General features: G+C 40.7%; 1 protein-coding gene across 1 annotated transcript in view; it reads right to left on the bottom strand.

Annotated features, from left to right (window-relative positions):
- Positions 1 to 19,214, bottom strand: part of ANO2 (anoctamin 2) — a 308,666-nt gene that overhangs the window by 222,056 nt on the left and 67,396 nt on the right. Inside the window, exon 4 of the mRNA XM_024103099.3 lies at positions 11,414 to 11,512. Within this exon, the coding sequence (XP_023958867.2) occupies positions 11,414 to 11,512 (99 nt within the window). The remainder of the gene's footprint in view (positions 1 to 11,413; positions 11,513 to 19,214) is intronic.

The raw sequence follows: 19,214 nt of genomic DNA, 5'->3' as shown, positions 1-19,214 counted from the left end.
CAACTGTGTTAAGTAACTTATCTTTTGTAATTAGGCATAAGGATCTATCCAAGGCTAAGCCTACTGGAGATCATAAAGTCTTGCTTTTTTTGTTTTGTTTTCACTGTTCCAATGAATTAATGCTTTCAAATATTTATCCATTTTTGACATTGTTTGATCAATAGTTGACTGGTCAATTGACCCACTTTTTTTGGACCAGTTCAATCCCAAGCCTAGCCTGTCTCCCTGCAGGAATGCAGATACTAGACAATTAATTACCGGAGCGAGGTGACATTTTTCAAATAGTTTATTTGTCAAATAATGCAGTTTTATTTGATTAGAAGCTATTCATGGACTTGACACAAATTCACCAAATATTTTTTGGCAAAAAAATGTGTTTTAGGGCTTAGGCGCCATTCAAAAAATGGGCAGAGAAGGAGGTGGTGCCTGCCTTATATCGTTTAGCCCAGGCTTGGTCTACACTACATAGTTAGGTTGACATAAGGCCACTTATATCAATCTAATTATGTTAGTGTACATACTACAGTTAGGGTGACGAAGTGTCTGGGTAGACACTGCATTGCTTACATTGGCTGTTGGCTGTCATTCTTGTCATGCTGTCACCGGGGTGGGTGGGGGGCTCCAGCTAGAGCCTGGCTGCCACCCCCCCACCCCGGTTCTCTGCTCCCAGCCAAACTGCGCCCGCCCCACTCCCTGCTCGGAGCCCAGCTGCCCCTCGGGTCTCCACTCCCAGCTCCCAGCCCAGCTGCCCAGGCTCCCTGCTCCCCAATCCAATCTGGGCTGCGCCCACCCAGCTCATTGCTCACCCCTAGCCTGCTACCCACAGGGTCCTGGCTCACCAATCCCCATGAGGAACCCTGATACTGCCTGGAGGGCTCCCAGCTCCCCATTCCCCACTGCCTTCAGTCTGGCTGCCACCCCCAAATCTCTCAACCCCCCTGCGGCTCCCCGCCACCAGCTCCCCACTCCCCACCACAGCTAGGCTCCTGGTGGAAAGCTGCATGTGGAACTGAGAGCCCAGGCTCTCAGCCCCCGTAACACTGCTCCTCTTAAAATCAGTGGAAGTGCTCCTGGTGAGGATGCGCACCACCGACAGAAGGAGGGTGGTATGGATATGAACTACCGCAGTAATTACTGCGGTGGTTGTAAGTCAACCTAACATAGGTCGACTTATGTTTCTAGTGTAGACATGCCCCGAGTGGTTAGGGCACTCACCTGGGATGTGGGAGACACAGGTTCAATTGCCCATTCTGCCCAATGTGGAGAAGGGATTTGAATAGAGGTTCCCCTTCCACCCCAGAAGCAGGGCTGGATTAACACCTAAACTAAGATACAGCTTAGGACCTCACAATATGAGGGGCCTCTAAAAAAGAAAACACTGACTCCATTTCAAATTTTATCAAAATTGGTTGATAAATAAGAGCTATGGGGAAAAAGAAGATTCTCTCTAAACATAGTCATTTTTATTCAAATATGACAAAAATATACACAGCTACACAAATACCCTTACCCTACCCATACCCTTCACTAATTGTTCATAATTGACAGGCGGGAGGCCAGGGCTGAGAAACGATAATTGCACTTGTAAAATTAGTATTTCTACAAGTATGTCTGCTATCAGTCTCCTAAGGCAGCCTTTTGTTGGCCAGCTGCTACTGGTGAAATTCTGACCGTACCTTCATAACTTATTTAAATAAATAAAAAATCTCATTGCCGATAAAATTGGGGAAAATGTGAGGTCTTAGACGGCAGTGTCGTGAAGCAATCTGGCCAAGCTCATACTTGTATTGGACTTGTCCTAGGAGTGACATTATGTGTAGTGCTCCCCCTTGGCTGGTAATAGCCAGTCTTTTGTTTACAGTCCAGCACGCTCAGTCGTATAGTGCCCTTGCTCCTGTTTTTCATTTTCTTAAGTGTTAGTGTGTTTTCTTCTTTTGATCTGTACATACATAAAATTGTGTATTTTATGGATTTATTGGACTTGGGTTGAATGGATCTTCAGGAGGCTAAATTTGTGTTGGCTTTCCTCTGTCAGTTTTGGGAACCTACACAGTAAATATCAGAGAGTGCTGATGAAAGGATAAACAGAGGGTTCTGAGAGAACTGAAGGAAGATATACATATATATCAAAATATTCTGAGTACTTGGTGAGCAAGTTATTTCAAACTATGTGCATATATGATTTATAGGCTATTAAATATTCGTTATATTTGCTTGAATATAGGCTAGTTTTTCCCACTTTCTCAATGCCTGTCTAGAAATTACCAGTCTTTTTTCTGGTAATTCTTTCTTTCTCTTTCGCGCATATAGCTTGTTGTCACTCTGTGTGTCCGAGGTGTTTACTCGAGATTAATTAGTGGTCCTGGGGGAGACAGAGGGTAGAGAAACGAACACGAAGAGAGAGGTCTGCCTAGAAAAAAGACTGGAATTTCTGCTCTGCAGGTTTGGAGCACGGAAGATAATATTTTATTATAGGTAGTAGGTTATGTAAAAATTCTTATATAGACTTATAAATCATGTATCATATCCATAATAAATTGTATTTTTATAGTATGGCAAAAGAAAAATCCCAACAATTCATTGTTTTGTAGCAAAAATTAAATTGGAATAAACATTTGTAAATATATTTTATAGATAGTCTGGATAAACTTTGTATTTCCCTAACAAAATTAATCAAATATTTTTTTTCATTTATTCATATGAAAAGAAGGATAATTTTCCTTATTCATGGTGGGGAAAAAAATTATATATCCTCTCTTGTTTTCCTATGAGAACATGGACAGACTAGCACTAACTTTCTCAGAAATATCCTGGTAAAATAACACAGGTTTTTGGCATATATATTATTTGTTGTTGTATAGATATATAAATCTCAATATTTATAATATAAAACTAAATTTTTTACTGGGTTTTTTTTGTGGCTTTTTTTTTTTTTTAGTCTAATGGCAACAAACTGCTCAGGGGAAAGGTCATTTTCTCAACTGAAATATATCAAGAATGAACTGCGGGCAACAATGCTGCAACAAAAGCTATCTGCCCTAAGCATTCCATGGCTTATAATTTGAGGACATCATCAATGACTTTGCTCTCCAAATATTTTGAAAGAAAATGTTTTAAATTTCAGTGTAAAAATTAATGTGATGTGCAAACAGACATACTGCAGGTAGTACTGCTTCCATTAAGTAAGCTGGTCTGTGTAACTAACTGCTTTTCTGTTGCTGTAGATAGAAGTTTTCATATCTACTAATTAAGAAATCATAGATGAAAATGTTAATTTGAAACTATTTTATAATGCAAACAGGCATATTGCAAGACGTGTTTTAGTTAGATTATTATTCTATTTTTACAACTTCGCCTTTGTATATATGCAAATAAAAAGCTTTTGTGTTTATATATTCAACATCCTTTCTGTGAAAATAATAAATTCATTTTTTTAATGGTATGGGGCCTCTTACACTTTAGATAGTTTAGGGCCACAGAATGTCACAATACGGCCCTGCCCAGAAGCGTACATTAATCCCAGAACTCTGGGACATTCTGGATTGAGTCTCTCTCAATCTCTCTCGTTGAAGTTGTTCCACTTTGTATAAATAATTAAATAGTCACTGGAGCAGGGACTTGGGCTTAGATCTCCTGCATCCTAAATGAGTGCCCTGACCACCAGGCTCCAGAGTCAGTCTCACATTCATGCTCTCTGGCCCAGTGACTATGAATAATCATTCGTAGTGACACTTTACAATCACACATAAGATTATAAGGAAGGCAGCGGTGGTATCATCACCAGCCATTTAATTAACATAGCCCTTAAAAAATGCCTGAAAACAAACTATTTTGCATGAAACAACATGTTTTGTTTGAATCAAAACAGACTTCTTGAATTCTTAAAAATGTTACAATTTTCCGATTCAGTTTGACCTGAACCCCCATTTATTTTTTATTTTTAGAACTGCCAGTTAACTGAAAAAAATCATGTATTTGCCCAGATGTGCTGATTGCTATTATTTATTCATATTGTGGTAGCACCTACAGACCCCAATTATAGGCCAGAATGTCACTGTATTTCCAACAATCCACACAACAAAAAAGGAGTCCCTGCCACAAGGAGCTTATAACTTTGACATGATTTTCTTTACCTAATGAGTCATAGAGTTTAAGGCCAGAATGGACCACCAAATCATGTAGTCTGACCTCCTGTATCTCACAGGCCATCAGCACTACCCAGCATCCACACAGTACACGCAACAACCGACACTAGCCCAAAGTAATTATAGCCCACGGGGGACTGGACCACTGAGTGACACAGAGAGTGGGAAGAACCTAGTACACCAGTGCTTGAGGCCTTGCAATGGAAAATGATTGAGAAATATCCAGACAATCCTGGCAAGTGACCTGCACCCACACACTGCAGAGCAAGGGGGAAAAACGAAAAAAAAACAAAAAACCCAAACCCTAAGGTCACTGCCAATCTGACCTGGGGGAAAATTCATTCTCAGCCTCACAAATGGTGATCAGTTAGACCCTGAGTTTGTGAGCAAGACCCAGCCAGCCCAGCATCTGAGAGAATGCTCGGTGCTACCTCAGAGCCCTTGCCCATTCCACCCAATGTCCCATCTCCAGCGATGGCCATACCTGACGCTTCAAAAAAAAGGAGATAAAAAAAAAGAAGAAATTGGGGGGAAGTGGGACTCCCTTTCTGACCCCTGCAAGTAGCTGGGGAACAGAATTGAGCCCCAAGGCTGCTAAGCTTGCGCCCTACCATCATAAGCAACCCCGTCATACAATTGTAAAACTGACAAACCCCGGTCATCAGCAGGTGGGTTTAAACCTAGAACCTCTGAAGCTTAGTGCATGAGCCTCTACTGCATGAACTAAAAGCCACCTGGCTCTTAACCAAGGCTTCAGCAGACTTATTAATCTCTAGCTGAGCTAGGTGCTACTAGAGGGGGACAGAACCTCACACCAAGCAGGCACAGGTTACACATTCACACTCATACATTTGTCCAGCTCTCTCCTAACACTAAGTGTGTTGTTTGCCTCCACAACTCCTATTGGGAGCCTGTTCCAGAGCCTCATCCTTCTCAAGGTTAGAAACCTTCTAACTTCTGGCCTGAATTTGTTAAATGCTCAGTTTATACCCATTCTCGTACACTCCCTGGTATTTACACTCCTTATGTATTTATAGACAGCAATCATATCCCCTCTCAGACTTCACTTTTGCTTGACTAAAGAAGCCAAGTTTTTCCAGTCTCCTCTCATAAAATAGACCTCCATTCCTTTGATCATCCTAATAGTTCTTCTCTGCACCTGTTCCAGTTTGAATTCCTGTTTCTTGAAAACGGGTGACCAGAACTGTACACTGTACTCCAAATGTGGTTTTATCAGTGCCTGGTACAATGGCATTAATACTTCTCTAGCTCTACTGGAAATGCCTCACCTGATACATCCTAGATGGCATTTGCCTTTTTCACAGCCACATCACATTGGTGGTTTATAATCATGCAGTGATCAACCCACACACCAAGGTCTCTCTCCTCTGTCACTTCCAACTGATGTGCTACCAGCTTATAGAAGAAAATCTTGTTATTAGACCCTAAGTACATGATCTTAGTGGGCTAATTGCCAGGTCAAGACCATTCTTCCTGCACAAAAAGAGTAAACTACTTACCAGGTATCAATTTAGTGCAAGAAGAATGACACCCGTACCTTCCTTTAGAGCTGAGGCTGCTGTGTCTGTGGCTGGGTGGCAAGTGCTAGGACCCTTCCTAAGAATGCATAGTTGCTTTTGCTGACTCACTCTGATGTCAGGTGCTAGGAACCTGCACAGAGACATGGCGTTATTTCTGCTGACTCACCAGACCAGGTCCAGTTAATGCCACCTCAGGCTTATAAAAAGGATTTGAGTATTTCTTTGAAAGGGAGGAAAACAGGGGTAGGAACAGAAAGACCGCGCTGGGAAAAAACCTAGGGAAAAAAGCCAAGTTCAGGAGGAAGCTTAGGCTGTGGGGAAGGAGGGCGAGAGTATGTTTTGTTGTTGTTGCTGTTAAAGTTAACATTCAAGTTAAGTCCCAGGTGGAAGTTGAGCTTTGGACACTATTCAGTGAGTGTGTCTGTGTTGTGGCAGGAAAAGATTCTGATCATTCACAGGCCCTCAGTGGGCAAGTAAAGATCTAACTGGGTCAAACACATAACTGGATGAATTGGGAACAATAATTTCATTATCAGCAAGAAATTTTGGGCAGAGCCTGTTGATTTCACATTGTTGTCCTTATTTGCAGCTTGGCATGCTTCTGGTACTTTTACAAGTGTGTGTATCTGCAACCCCATATATTGGGCATGCAGACAAGCCATGAAGAGTAAGGTTTACAGTTGGGTTTTGCGGCTGCCTTGTTTTGCTTGAGCTGGCATGGCATGCTGTGAATGCTGTGGAACCAGCTCTGTCAACCGGGCTGTCCCTAGACAGGTGTGGGGCCCGGGACAAATCAGCCCCTGCTGGCTTTGGGGCCCTGCTCTGCATTGGCGTCTGGGACGGCGGGACACATCCGGCCTGGTACTTAGCTGTCTGCTGCTGTGGGGCAGCAGCCAAGACCCCGGGCGCAGGGCTGGTAGCTGATACCCCGGGTGCAGGGCTGGCAGCCGGGAGCCTGGGGGTGCTGCCTCACCCCCGCACACCTAGTTCCTGTGCCTATGTCTTCTGGGACCGACCGTGCCGGACAATCGCACCAGCCTGCGGGGGCCCCCAAAGCGCGGGGCCAGAGCAGACGCCCTGATTCGCCCTACCCAAGAGACAGCACAGCTCTGTCTGTCAACATTGGTTGCCAAGTGCTGGTAGGTGGATCTGCCACAGGTTATATTCATTTATCTGGGCTGACAACATGGTGTGGAATACAGTGGTAACCCTGCTGCTGTGAATTAAATGGACCTCTTTCAGCTGAGGCATAGGCCCCTGAGTATGGTTCTGTTTACATCCAGTTTGATTATGACTCAAATGCAAAGCATTGAGCTGAATACTCAATACAGTTAGCTGAGACTCCTGCCCAAGATTTTAAAAAATATCTAATGATTTTGAGTGCTGAAACTGAGGCTTCTTATAGGAGCCTGATTTTTAAAAAGTGCTGATTACCTGCCTTCTGAAAAATCAGGCCTTTTTAAAATGTCTAAAGTTGGGCACCTAAAAGTTATAGTCACTCTTCTTTAAGCTGAGAAAGAGCTAATATATTAAATATAACCTTTTTTTTTGCATTCTTTCCACCTTATTAAAAAACAGTTACACAGTGTGCATCTATAAATGCTTTACAGATCAAAATGTGGTCTATTCACATTCAGCTGTTTTTCCATTAAAAACAAATGTTTTGTCAGATGCAGAAACATATGTATAGTCAGATTTGCTCAAAGAGAAAATGTTAGGGAATAAGTGGTTTATACTGGGAGATGTTTTAAGGCTGAACATTCAAAAGCTTGTTTGTTTTCCCCCCAGATCACTATGGCACCATTAGGGTTGGTCAAAACATTTGTCAACTTTTTTTTAAAATGTAAAATTGAATTTTTGACTAGTGAAAATTTTCACAGAAAGTATCTGATTTCCTAAAATAAAAATCTACTTTTTGTCCAAAACCCTCAAAAATACACCTCTAACCTGATATAACATGACCCGATATAACACGAATTCGGATATAATGAGGTAAAGCAGTGCTCCGGGGGGGCGGGGCTGCGCACTCTGGCAGATCAAACAAGTTCGATATAACACGGTTTCACCTATAATGCGGTAAGATTTTTTGGCTCCCGAGGACAGCGTTATATCAGGATAGAGGTGTATTTAGCTGTTTTTGTTGAGAAATGTTCAGTTTGGGGTTCCTAAACCAAAAATGTTGGTGTTTCAGTTTTTTTGAAAGTCTTTTTCCCACAAATATTTTCCAACCTGCTGTAATTACAAAAATATAATTTCCTAGTCTGTGCATTTTCTTTAACTGGAGATGTCCTGTCTAGGTAACAGAGGGGGCTGTAAAATCATTTTGTCAACAATACGTAGACACCTTCTCACACAAACTTTCATGTTACGTATTATTTACAGAGGCTCATGAAACATAACACTCTTAGTTTTTAAATAGTATGGGGTACCCTTTTAGGAACCAACATCCCTGTTTGTGATCACGTTTTAATCCTGCATAATTTTGGCCCATTTTTTTCACTCACAGAATGCATTGTGGGTGCAAATGGGAATACTTCTCATAAGTTTTTGATTTATGCTTGTTGTCCAATTGCCCTTTTGATCATCTGGTCCTATAGGTACAAGTATGGAAATTAGTTATACCACATTATTTGCTCTAGTAAATAACATTTGCATTTAGTTTGAAAATGTACACATAGATCTGAAAGGATTCAGTGAATCAGTTACTCGGAACAAGAGGACTTCCCCTTTAGAATTATAATATCAACATACAATATTCTCTCTGTAATTATGTCTATGGATAATTTTGTACTAGTAGCAATATATTATACTTCTGGCTATGAATAAATATCAAGAGTCAGATTCACATTTACACTGTTCTGGTAATGCACAGGTGATGTAAAGTGGGTGTAAGGTTAACTACATTAAGCATTAGGTATTATTGAGATGTCTCTGGTCTCTAGCAGGAATAGAAGGTCCATTATTTTGTCCCTTTCAGTAGAACAGCAGGATGCTGAAAAGGGGACAGGGCTGGTGATTCTGTACCAACCTACTGGCTGGTACTAAATCCACACCCCTATGTACAGGAAGCACAACTGGGGTTATTGTGCTTGTCTGTTTGAAACCAATTTCCCCTAGGTCTCTCCTGGGGAAGTGCTGCTCTACATTCCCCCCTGCTTAAGGCTTGGGGTTAAATGCCAGCATCTACTTCATTCTGAGCACATAACTTCTACTAACATCCATGGGAGATATGGGTACGCCCAGCCAGTGTAAATGGCAACATGATTGTGAGTTCAGGGAATTGTTCTTCAGGGTCAAGACCCTGGTGATCAACAGGAGCAACTGGCACTAAATATCACACAAAGTTTCTATAGGTGTGAAGAAAAAAATCCATGGTGTTGAATATGAAGTAAGTGTGCGCACATGCATACACACAACAGCAAACTATATATTATTACAAAGATAGTCACTTTAACTTTCATGTTGTTGTCTGAACATTCCTGAACCCAAACTTTACTGAATTTCCATCCTGCACAATCTTTTATTATTTTAAAGGGATTTTACCCATAGAATTGAAGCCAACCTTATTTTTTGCCAAATACTATCAGATAGTTTAATTTACTGTCATTCTGTCACTTGTCCAAAGATGCTTATGCAATTTGAGTGACCTTTGAGTGAGACTGAAAACACACCAAAAATAAAAGAGCGGGTAAGAAGAAAACTATCATAATTCCCAGTTCCTTTTATCCTCTGACCAAGCTTAATAACTCCCTAACTGAATAACTGACCATACACTAATTCTGATCCTATAGATGGCAACAGTTACTGAGAAAGAAGAAATATTCTGAGATTTGAAGAACAGATAAACCAACACTGACTAAAACAAATAACTGATAAATTACCAATTAAGACAATTGCTCCCGCTTCTGTGATTCAGCTAACATCAGGTCAAAACAACAGCTGCTGAGTAGAATCACTAACTTAAATCAGGAGCAGCTCCATTGATTACAGGAGAGTTACACTATATTTAAATGACAGCAGGATCACAAGTTCAGGGATTTGGTCTCCAAAGTCAGCATCCTGCAGCTCAACAACTGTAGTGAAAGCTCTGAATCTTCTCTGTAAATGCCAGGACAGGAAAGAACAAAACATGACATTGTTTTTATTATACTAGGGCAAATCTGGAGTCACCAGTGTCAACAACAGCAAAATCTTTGCCAGCATTCCCAGTGCTTAACACCCACCAGCCAGCTTCTTCCTTAAACCTGCTGTGCTTTCTTCCACCCTGGACCTTATGCATGGAGAAAATTCCCGATAAAATCCCAACAGCTACTACCATATCCTCATTCAAATCCCTCCTTAAAACTCATCTCTTCCATGATGTCTACAAATCCCAGCCTGCTGATCATGGCTAGACAGGTGACAAGCTCTTTCCCTTCTTTTCTTTTTTTCTACTCTCGACCGCTATCCCCACTTAAAAAAAAAAACCCACAACAATAGTGTAACTATCAAAGCTTTGCCAATTCTTCTTCAGACTCGTTTTTGCTTGTATATTAGTCTCCATCCCCTATCCTTCCTTTGTTTGGCCTTGTCTAGACTGGCGGGGGGAAAGATTCTTTTCTCACATGAGTTATCTCAATCTAGCTAGTTTAACTCAATGAAAACTCTACTCACCACCAGTGTAGACACAGTTAACACTGTTAGCGCAATCTTAGTAAGTTGAGCCATAGTCTAGCCTCATCACTAGGCTTGAATGCAATCAGTTTAGCATGTGCTGAAGTACAATTGCTTTGTCTTGACTAAAGTTTAGAAAGTCTAGACTGAGCTAGGTATCTTCATCTAACAGGATACTTTTAAATCCTTCTCTAGACTAGGCCTTTTGGACAGATTTTTCAAAGGTCTTTAGGCACCAAAATGCCTTTGAAAATCTGAGAGACAAAATGGGTGAGATAATATCTTTTATTGAACCAACTTCTGCCGATGAAAGAGCTAACCAATCTGTTCCACCTTATATTTAGCTGTGACACTCAGATTATTATTCCCAGGCCTGAAGAAGAGCTCTGTGTAAGATTGAAAGCTTGTCTCTCTCACCAACAGAAGTTGGTCCAATAAAAGATATTACCTCACCCACTTTGTCTCTCTAATATCCTAGAACCAACATGGCTACAACACAAGTTTGAAAATCTGACCCTTTTTGTCTTTGACTGACAACCCTTCAATGCAGAGATTCTCTTTTCTGTATTTGCACAGAACCCAGCACAGTGAGGTCCTATTGAGGCCTTTTAGAACGGACATAATATAAATAATTCCTAGTAATAATTTTAATAATTAATAATAAACAAACTGCACGATAGTAGTTCTGGGGCCTGACAAAGCCTCTTGAAAAAACAGCTTGACCAGAGATAAAAGCATTTACCACAAATGAAAGGTTGTTCCTGCTTAATATAGCCTTTAATAAATATGTATGGGATTTTTCAAAGGCGCCTCAGGGAATTTGGTACCTCCTTCCCATCAAAATTCAAGGAAAATCCCCCTTTAAGTCCAACTGTGAATATTAAATGGTACTAAAATAATTCATAGAATGAACTAAAAAGCCGGATCTCCTACTTACACTGGTTTGACACTTTTGTAACTCCACTGGCCTCAGTGAAGTTACTCCTAATTTATAGCGGTGTAAGAGGAGAATCAGGCCCATAATGTGTTTCTCTGCATAATACAGCTAGTTTCTAAAAGTGGGACAGTTCTTACCTTTTTAGTGGGCATTTTTATTTTAAGAAATTCTGCTTCTCGACTAAGCACATTCCAAGGTGCATGTATCCGCACAAAGCTCAATCCATGGCTTTTATTCTGAAACAGAAAAAAAGTGAAAATGATATCTTTCAGTAAGGAAAGTACAGCTACAAGATTTCAAAGTGTTAAAAACCTCTTGTACATCACACAAAGCAGAAGCACCTAATTACAATATAAAATTACTATTACTGTACAGCTGCTATCACATTACTGGAGGGGTGTCAATGAAAGCATAACGCATCGTCCCACCAGAAGAACCTTTTATTTTCTTTACACAACAGCAGTGCACCATTTCTTAACTTATGGTATTGCTAATCATACAAGTGCTGTATTTACAGTAAGTGTCAACTAACATTTACCACTGTAGGACAGCTCTGTAGTCATGAAGCTATAGTGAAAGTTAGGAAGAATCCTAAGAAAGGGTCATAACTGTTAAAAATAGTACCAAAACACAACTGCTGGCTTAACTCTTCTCCCACTGAAGTCAATGATAAAACTCCCTCCAATGGGAGCAGAGATCAGCCAGTGCTGAACTATTTTGAAAATCCTACCCTTAGCGGTTGATAAGCACTCAAGCGGCAGGTAGCTGGTTGCAACCTTTCTCCACTTCCTCTTCCTTCCTACAGATGAGGTAGTTGCAAGAGGAAATAGGTGTAAACTCTTACCTATTAGACGTCACCTATTGGATAAACTGTAATCTGAATCATTTCTACTCATAAACAACATCTTATAACAATGAAGGTTCAACATAAATATGAGAGCTGGTCAGAAAATGAGGTTTTTTTTTCCTGTGAGACAAGGTGGATGAGGTAATATCTTTTATGGGATCAATGTCTGTTGAAAGAAACCAGCTTTCGAGCTACAGAGAGTTCTTCTTCAGTTCTGGGAAAGATACTCAGAGTGTCACAGTTAAATACAAGGTGGAACAGATTGTTTAGCATAAGTAGTTGACACATAAGTGACCATTTAAGGTGAAATGTTGCTTTAATACCTCTGCAGTTATAGGGCAAAATTGGGGCAGAGGAGGGGTTAGTGGGTTACAGATTGTTGTAAAAGCATAAATCGAGTGTTTTTATTCAGACCATGATTTTTAGCGTCTACCAAAGTTACAGATTTAAGCTCCCAGGTTTGTCTTTTGAATGTGCTGTGCAGGTTTCCTTTGAGGACAGGGACTGAGAGGTCAGGTATGGAGTGATTGTCTTGCGAAAAGTTTTCGCCCACGGGTGATATGGAGTTTTTGTCTTTCATCATTTTTCTGTGAGAGTTCATTTGAGAGTGTAGTGATTGTCTGGTTTTACCCACATAATTGTTATTGGGGCATTTAGTGCACTGGATGAGTTACACAACATGTTGTGATAGGCGTGTGTAGGACCCCTAGATCTTGAAGGTGTGTGGTTGATAGGTTTTGTGTGGAAATGTTGACTTTTTGTTGAAAAACTAAAGGTTTTCAGTCAAAAAACAAATCCTTTTTAGTTTTTTTGGGGGGCGGGGGGTTTCAATGAAAATTCAAAAATGTCTGTGAAAAGCAGAGAGTTTTCACAAAAAAGTTCACTGAGTCAAATACTCAATTTTCCCTTGAAAAACAATTCCAACAGAAAATTTTTGGCCAGCTTTATTAAATATTTCTTCATAGAATCATAGAGTCATAGAATATCAGGGTTGGAAGGGACCTCAGGAGGTCATCTAGTCCAATCCCCTGCTAAAAGCAGGACCAATCCCCAACTAAATCACCCCAGCCAGGGCTTCGTCAAGCCTGACCTTAAAAACCTCTAAGGAAGGAGATTCCACCACCTCCCTAGGTAACGCATTCCAGTGCTTCACCACCCTCCTAGTGAAAAAGTTTTTCCTAATAGCCAACCTAAACCTCCCCCACTGCAACTTGAGACCATTACCCCTTGTTCTGTCATCTGCTACCACTGAGAACAGCCTAGATCCATCCTCTTTGGAACCATCTTTCAGGTAGTTGAAAGCAGCTATCAAATCCCCCCTCATTCTTCTCTTCTGCAGAAGAATCCTAGTTCCCTCAGCCTCTCCTCATAAGTCATGTGCTCCAGACCCCTAATCATTTTTGTTGCCCTCCGCTGGACTCTTTCCAATTTTTCCACATCCTTCTTGTAGTGTGGGGTCCAAAACTGGACACAGTACTCCAGATGAGGCCTCACCAATGTTGAATAGAGGGGAATGATCACATTCCTCAATCTGCTGGCAATGCCCCTACTTATAAAGCCCAAAATACCGTTAGCCTTCTTGGCAACAAGGGCACACTGTCGACTCATATCCAGCTTCTCGTCCACTGTAACCCCTAGGTCCTTTTCTGAAGAACTGCTGCCTAGCCATTCGGTCCCTAGTCTGTAGCAGTGCATGGGATTCTTCCATCCTAAGTGCAGGACTCTGCACTTGTCCTTGTTGAACCTCATCAGATTTATTTTGGCCCAATCCTCTAATTTGTCTAGGTCTCTCTGTATGCTATCCCTACCCTCCAGTGTACTATCACTCCTCCCAGTTTAGTGTCATCTGCAAACTTGCTGAGGGTGCAATCCACGGCATCCTCCAGATCATTAATGATGATATTGAACAAAAACGGCCCCAGGACCAATCCTTGGGGCACTCCGCTTGATATTGGCTCTCAACTAGACATGGAGTCATCGATCACTACGGGTTGAGCACGATGATCTAGCCAGCTTTGTATCCACCTTATAGTCCACTCATCCAGCCCATACTTCTTTAACTTGCCGGCAAGAATACTGTGGGAGACTGTATCAAAAGCTTTGCTAAAGTCAAGGAATAACATGTCCACTGCTTTCTCCTCATCCACAGAGCCAGTTATCTCATCATAGAAGGCAATTAGGTTAGTCAGGCATGACTTGCCCTTGGTGAATCCATGTTGACTGTTCCTGATCACACTTTCCTCTCCTCTAAGTGCTTCAGAATTGATTCCTTGAGGACCTGCTCCATGATTTTTCCAGGGACTAAGGTGAGGCTGACTGGCCTGTAGTTCCACAGATCCTCCTTCTCCCTTTTTTAAAGATGGGCACTACATTAGCCTTTTCCCAGTCATCCGGGACCTCCCCCGATCGCCGTGAGTTTTCAAAGATAATGGCCAATGGCTCTGCAATCACATCCGCCAACTCCTTTAGAACCCTTGGATGCAGTGCATCTGGCCTCATGGACTTGTGCTCGTCCAGCTTTTCTAAATAGTCCTGAACCACTTCTTTCTCCACAGGGGCTGGTCACCTCCTCCCCATGCTGTGTTGTCCAGTGCAGTAGTCTGGGAGCTGACCTTGTTCGTGAAGACAGAGGCAAAAAAGCATTGAGTACGTTAGCTTTTTCCACATCCTCTGTCACTAGGATGCCTCCCTCATTCAGTAAGGGGCTCACACTTTCCTTGACTTTCTTCTTGTTGCTAACATACCTGAAGAAACCCTCCTTGTTACCCTTAATATCCCTTGCTAGCTGCAACTCCAATTGTGATTTGGCCTTCCTGATTTCACTCCTGTATGCCTGAGCAATATTTTTATACTGCTCCCTGGTCATTTGTCCAAGCTTCCACTTCTTGTAAGCTTCTTTTTTGTCTTTAAGATCAGCAAGGATTTCACTGTTAAGCCAAGCTGGTTGCCTGCCATATTTACTATTCTTTCTACACATCGGGATGGTTTGTTCTTACAACCTCAGTAAGGATTCTTTAAAATACAGCCAGCTCTCCTGGACTCCTTTCCCCCCTCATGTTATTCTCCCAGGGGATCCTGCCCATCAGTTCCCTGAGGGAGTCAAAGTTTGCTTTTCTGCAGTCCAGGGTCCATATTCAGCTGTTCTCCTTTCTTCCTTGTGTCAGAATCCTGAACTCAACCATCTCATGGTCACTGCCTCACAGGTTCCCATCCACTTTTGCTTCCCCTACTAATTCTTCCCGGTTTGTGAGCAGCAGGTCAAAAAAAGCTCTGTCCCTAGTTGGTTCCTCCAGCACCAGGAAATTGTCCCCTACACTTTCCAAAAACGTCCTGGATTGTCTGTGCACTGCTGTATTGCTCTCCCAGCAGATATCAGGGTGATTGAAGAACCAGGGCCTGTGATCTAGGAACTTCTCAGTCTGAAAGTCTTTTAGAGCACCTTTACACTTGCCTTTAATTCAAAATTCTTCTCTCCCCCTGGCCAGGATGCATTTACTTATTTTAACTTGGAAACTGTATTGTTTAATATCCTAGTCACTATAGGATACAACTGATACAAATTAAAGTATCTAAAATAAATTTGAATCATATCCTATTGGTTTCAGAAGTTTGAAGAGCAACTGTATTTCCATCTTTTGTATAGTGTATGAATGTTAAGGCGCTCTTGTAGACCACATCAAATGTCTGTTGAACATTATACAATATTTCCAAATAAACATGAAGGGAAGCCCCAAAGGCTTTCCATTCTTTATGCCAATATTTTGCTCTCAGGGCCCTCAGCTGTGAGGCAAACCATGAAGATCCAAACACTGGTTTCAGTTTACATTTCTGCAATGGAACATTATCCAAAACACTAGAGTGAATTGTAGAATGCCTGGTTTTAGTAACATTTCTCACCAGTCCACAGGGGAAGTCAGCTTTAAGAGTAGGAAGTAAAATTTTGCTGGGCATGAGCAGATGTTCTGGATAATAATTTGTTGAAAAATTAACAACAGATGAGAGTTTAAATGTCAATCAGTAATGATCAGGAGGCCTTCTCTTAGCCTTTTGGCTAAAATAAAGCAAGGCATCAGTTTAATATCTCCTATGTCCTCTATCTGGGGGACTATATCCTGCATTGGCAAGAAGGAGAACTGCATGATCTAATAGGTCTTTTCCAACTCAGGCTCCTATGACTGCATAGATTGGAGAGAAAATCAGTCACAGATAGACCAAGAGGAAAGACCAGATGAAGGATATGACCTTTTTGTATTAGAGCAGAAATATGTTGGAAAGTAGTACACTGCATGAAGTGATATCAGATGCTAAGGAATCACAGCTAACATATAGAAAATGCCCCACAATAGGAAACTGAGATCATTTTAATAAAGACTTAATACAAATTCAATAAAGAGGAGAAAACAGCAACAGGTGATTCTTGTTGGATGGTAAACAAAAATTACAGCACAAAAGAGTGCTGCATATTTGGTCTGGGATTATAGGAATCATGTTTCCCACATCTTCCTACATTTCCCCAACCTAAGAGGAGGAATCCCAAGGAATGTACAATTAGTACATTCTCACCAGTACTCTTGTAAAATAGGAAGAGGAATGTATCAGACCATGAAATCGATCTCTCATGAGCACTCTCTCAGTGGACAAATCACCTAGCCTTCCAGTGAACTGCTAAAATAAAATGCTATCCTAGCTAAGCGTCTTCCAACGAGGCTTACATCTGCACTATTTTTCAAGCCTTTCCATTTAGTCATTCTTCCCACCGCCCTTTTGCCACTATTATTATTTTTGAGTTAGATACACATTGGTGAAGTTCGGTTTAACTGAATCATTCCTGAGCAGGTTCTTCTGCTGCAGACATTATCACAAATTAGAATGTGTTCTCCTAATTTCCAGTGTGGATTTAGAACTGACTACTGGAACCCTTCATTCCACTGTACTGTAGAGTATGATGTGATGAATCTTCTGAGATGTTTACGGTACATTTGTTTCTGAGTACAAGTTTATATTTGTTACTCTGAGGTACTCTGTTTTCTGCTTTTAATACTCTCAGTTATTTATTGAAAATACTTGACTCTCATCTGGACCTTACCACCTCTGCTCTGTGCTGGCTAGGATTATTTTTGTCCGACAATTCATACACTATTTAATAGAGAAGCTCTTAGGCAAGTCCTTTTTGCTTACAGCTGATGTCCCACAGGATTTGAGTTCTTGGCACTGCATTCTTCTCTGTCTATATCCTTGCACTGTCTGATTTTATTACTCAAATGACTTTAAATATTGTTATGCAGATGACAAATAGATTTGTTGCTTTGCTGATCTTTTTTTGTCAAATGTATATTCCATACCACAAAATTCTTTGATTAGGTTTCAAGAGTGGACATTTTTCAATAGATGAGTTCTGAACTATTCAAAACTAATCTATTGAAAAACTTCCACTTTTGAAACTCTATCAAAGAATTTTGTGGTATGGAATATACATTTGACAAAAAATGATCAGCGAAGTAACAAATCTGTGTTAGTTGACTCCAATTCTTTTTATTTTCAACTACATTTCACTGAAGATGTCTGCTTCTCTTACTGAACTAGAAAGGCACTTTGAGGTGCCAAAGTATTTTGCAAACTTGCATTGTACCTTCCCACTTCACTAAGAGAAGTCACCATTAAAATCAAGTGGAACGAAATCCAGAGGCTCTGTTTTACTTTTCAATCCGCACATTAAGAAAAAAACTTCTCAAAAGTTTCTTTCAATCTATTGACTTTTCTTGAGGATTTGACGCAAGACTCTGCAGCGCCTTTGATGGATTGCAATGAATACTGTAATTTTCTTTGGTTGTAATTTATGCAATGATATTTCATAGGTTTAATATACTTAAAATTTCTCCAGAGTCTTGTCCCATCTGTTAACTCTATATTGTGTAAAATAAATTATGTACACTGGATACCAGTTTAAAATCCACTACAGCTATTATTAAGGCTGATTTTAAAAGTTCTTTTTTTTTATTTTAACTACAGTTCTTTGAAGGTGTCTGTTTTCCTTGAAAATGTGTTCGTTTAACTGAAAGTTGAAAGATTTTTGAGTTTGGCATTTTTTATTTTTGACAAAATGCTGAAATTTTCCACAGAAACATTTTCATTTTTCATGAGGAGGGGGGACGGACCATTTTCCAATCACCTTTAGCTATTATATTTGTCCAGCCACAAACCAGCACATATTTGTGAACTTGCAGCACAGTATTACATAAATATAGTACTTTATTATAGTTGGTCTAGCTCATGGGTTTTCAACTCTGACCTTCAGGGAGATGGCAAATATGTCAAGGGGGGATTGCAACCGTGCTTTCTCTCATTATGTCTAAATGGGAGGGAGCTCCTGAAGCAACTCTTGTTCTATAGGGTCATGGTATGGAAAGGGTTAAGGATCACTGGTCTAGCTCAATGATTTGCCTGTTGTCCACGATTTTGTTAGGTCCTTGTTGACTTATCTATTTTGCTTCACTAAGTGAACCAACTGCTTCCATTCTCTAGTCAGTATGAACTGCCTAAGATACTTCTTTCTCAACCACTTATTTATACAACTCCCCTTTGAATTACATTATTATTTACGTCTGTTAGTCACAATTTAGGGAGCAGTGTCAAGTAATTAATTTACCGACTTTAGTAAATTCTCCAGCACATTTGTGGAAGTGTTAACATGTTGCTGTTGGCAATTCTGCACCCACAGAATTCATGGCTGGCTGGAGAATTTGAGTAACTGTTGCTTCGCATAATTTCATCAACATGGAATCACTCATCCACTTTTAATGGAATGGAACTCTTTAGGTATACTGGTATTTTAACATACTCGTTCAAAGAAATAGATCTGCACTGTGTATGCCATCAGAAGCAAAACAACCAGGATGTGGGGGAGGGGGAGGGAAGCTGAACAGGAAATACTTAAATACTATCTATCTTCCATATTATCCATCAGCTTTAGGCCAATGCCAGTCTTGCTTGTGCTCATGGAATAACTCTATTCTGTTGCATCAAAATGCATTACATAGAATAAGGCCTGACACAAGTACGTTTCTTCCTTACAAACCCAGTTATATCAAATT

The sequence above is a fragment of the Chrysemys picta genome, chromosome 1 (genome assembly GCF_011386835.1).
Source record: "Chrysemys picta bellii isolate R12L10 chromosome 1, ASM1138683v2, whole genome shotgun sequence".
Lineage (NCBI taxonomy): Eukaryota > Metazoa > Chordata > Testudines > Emydidae > Chrysemys > Chrysemys picta.
This window is presented reverse-complemented; position numbering and strand designations above follow the sequence as displayed.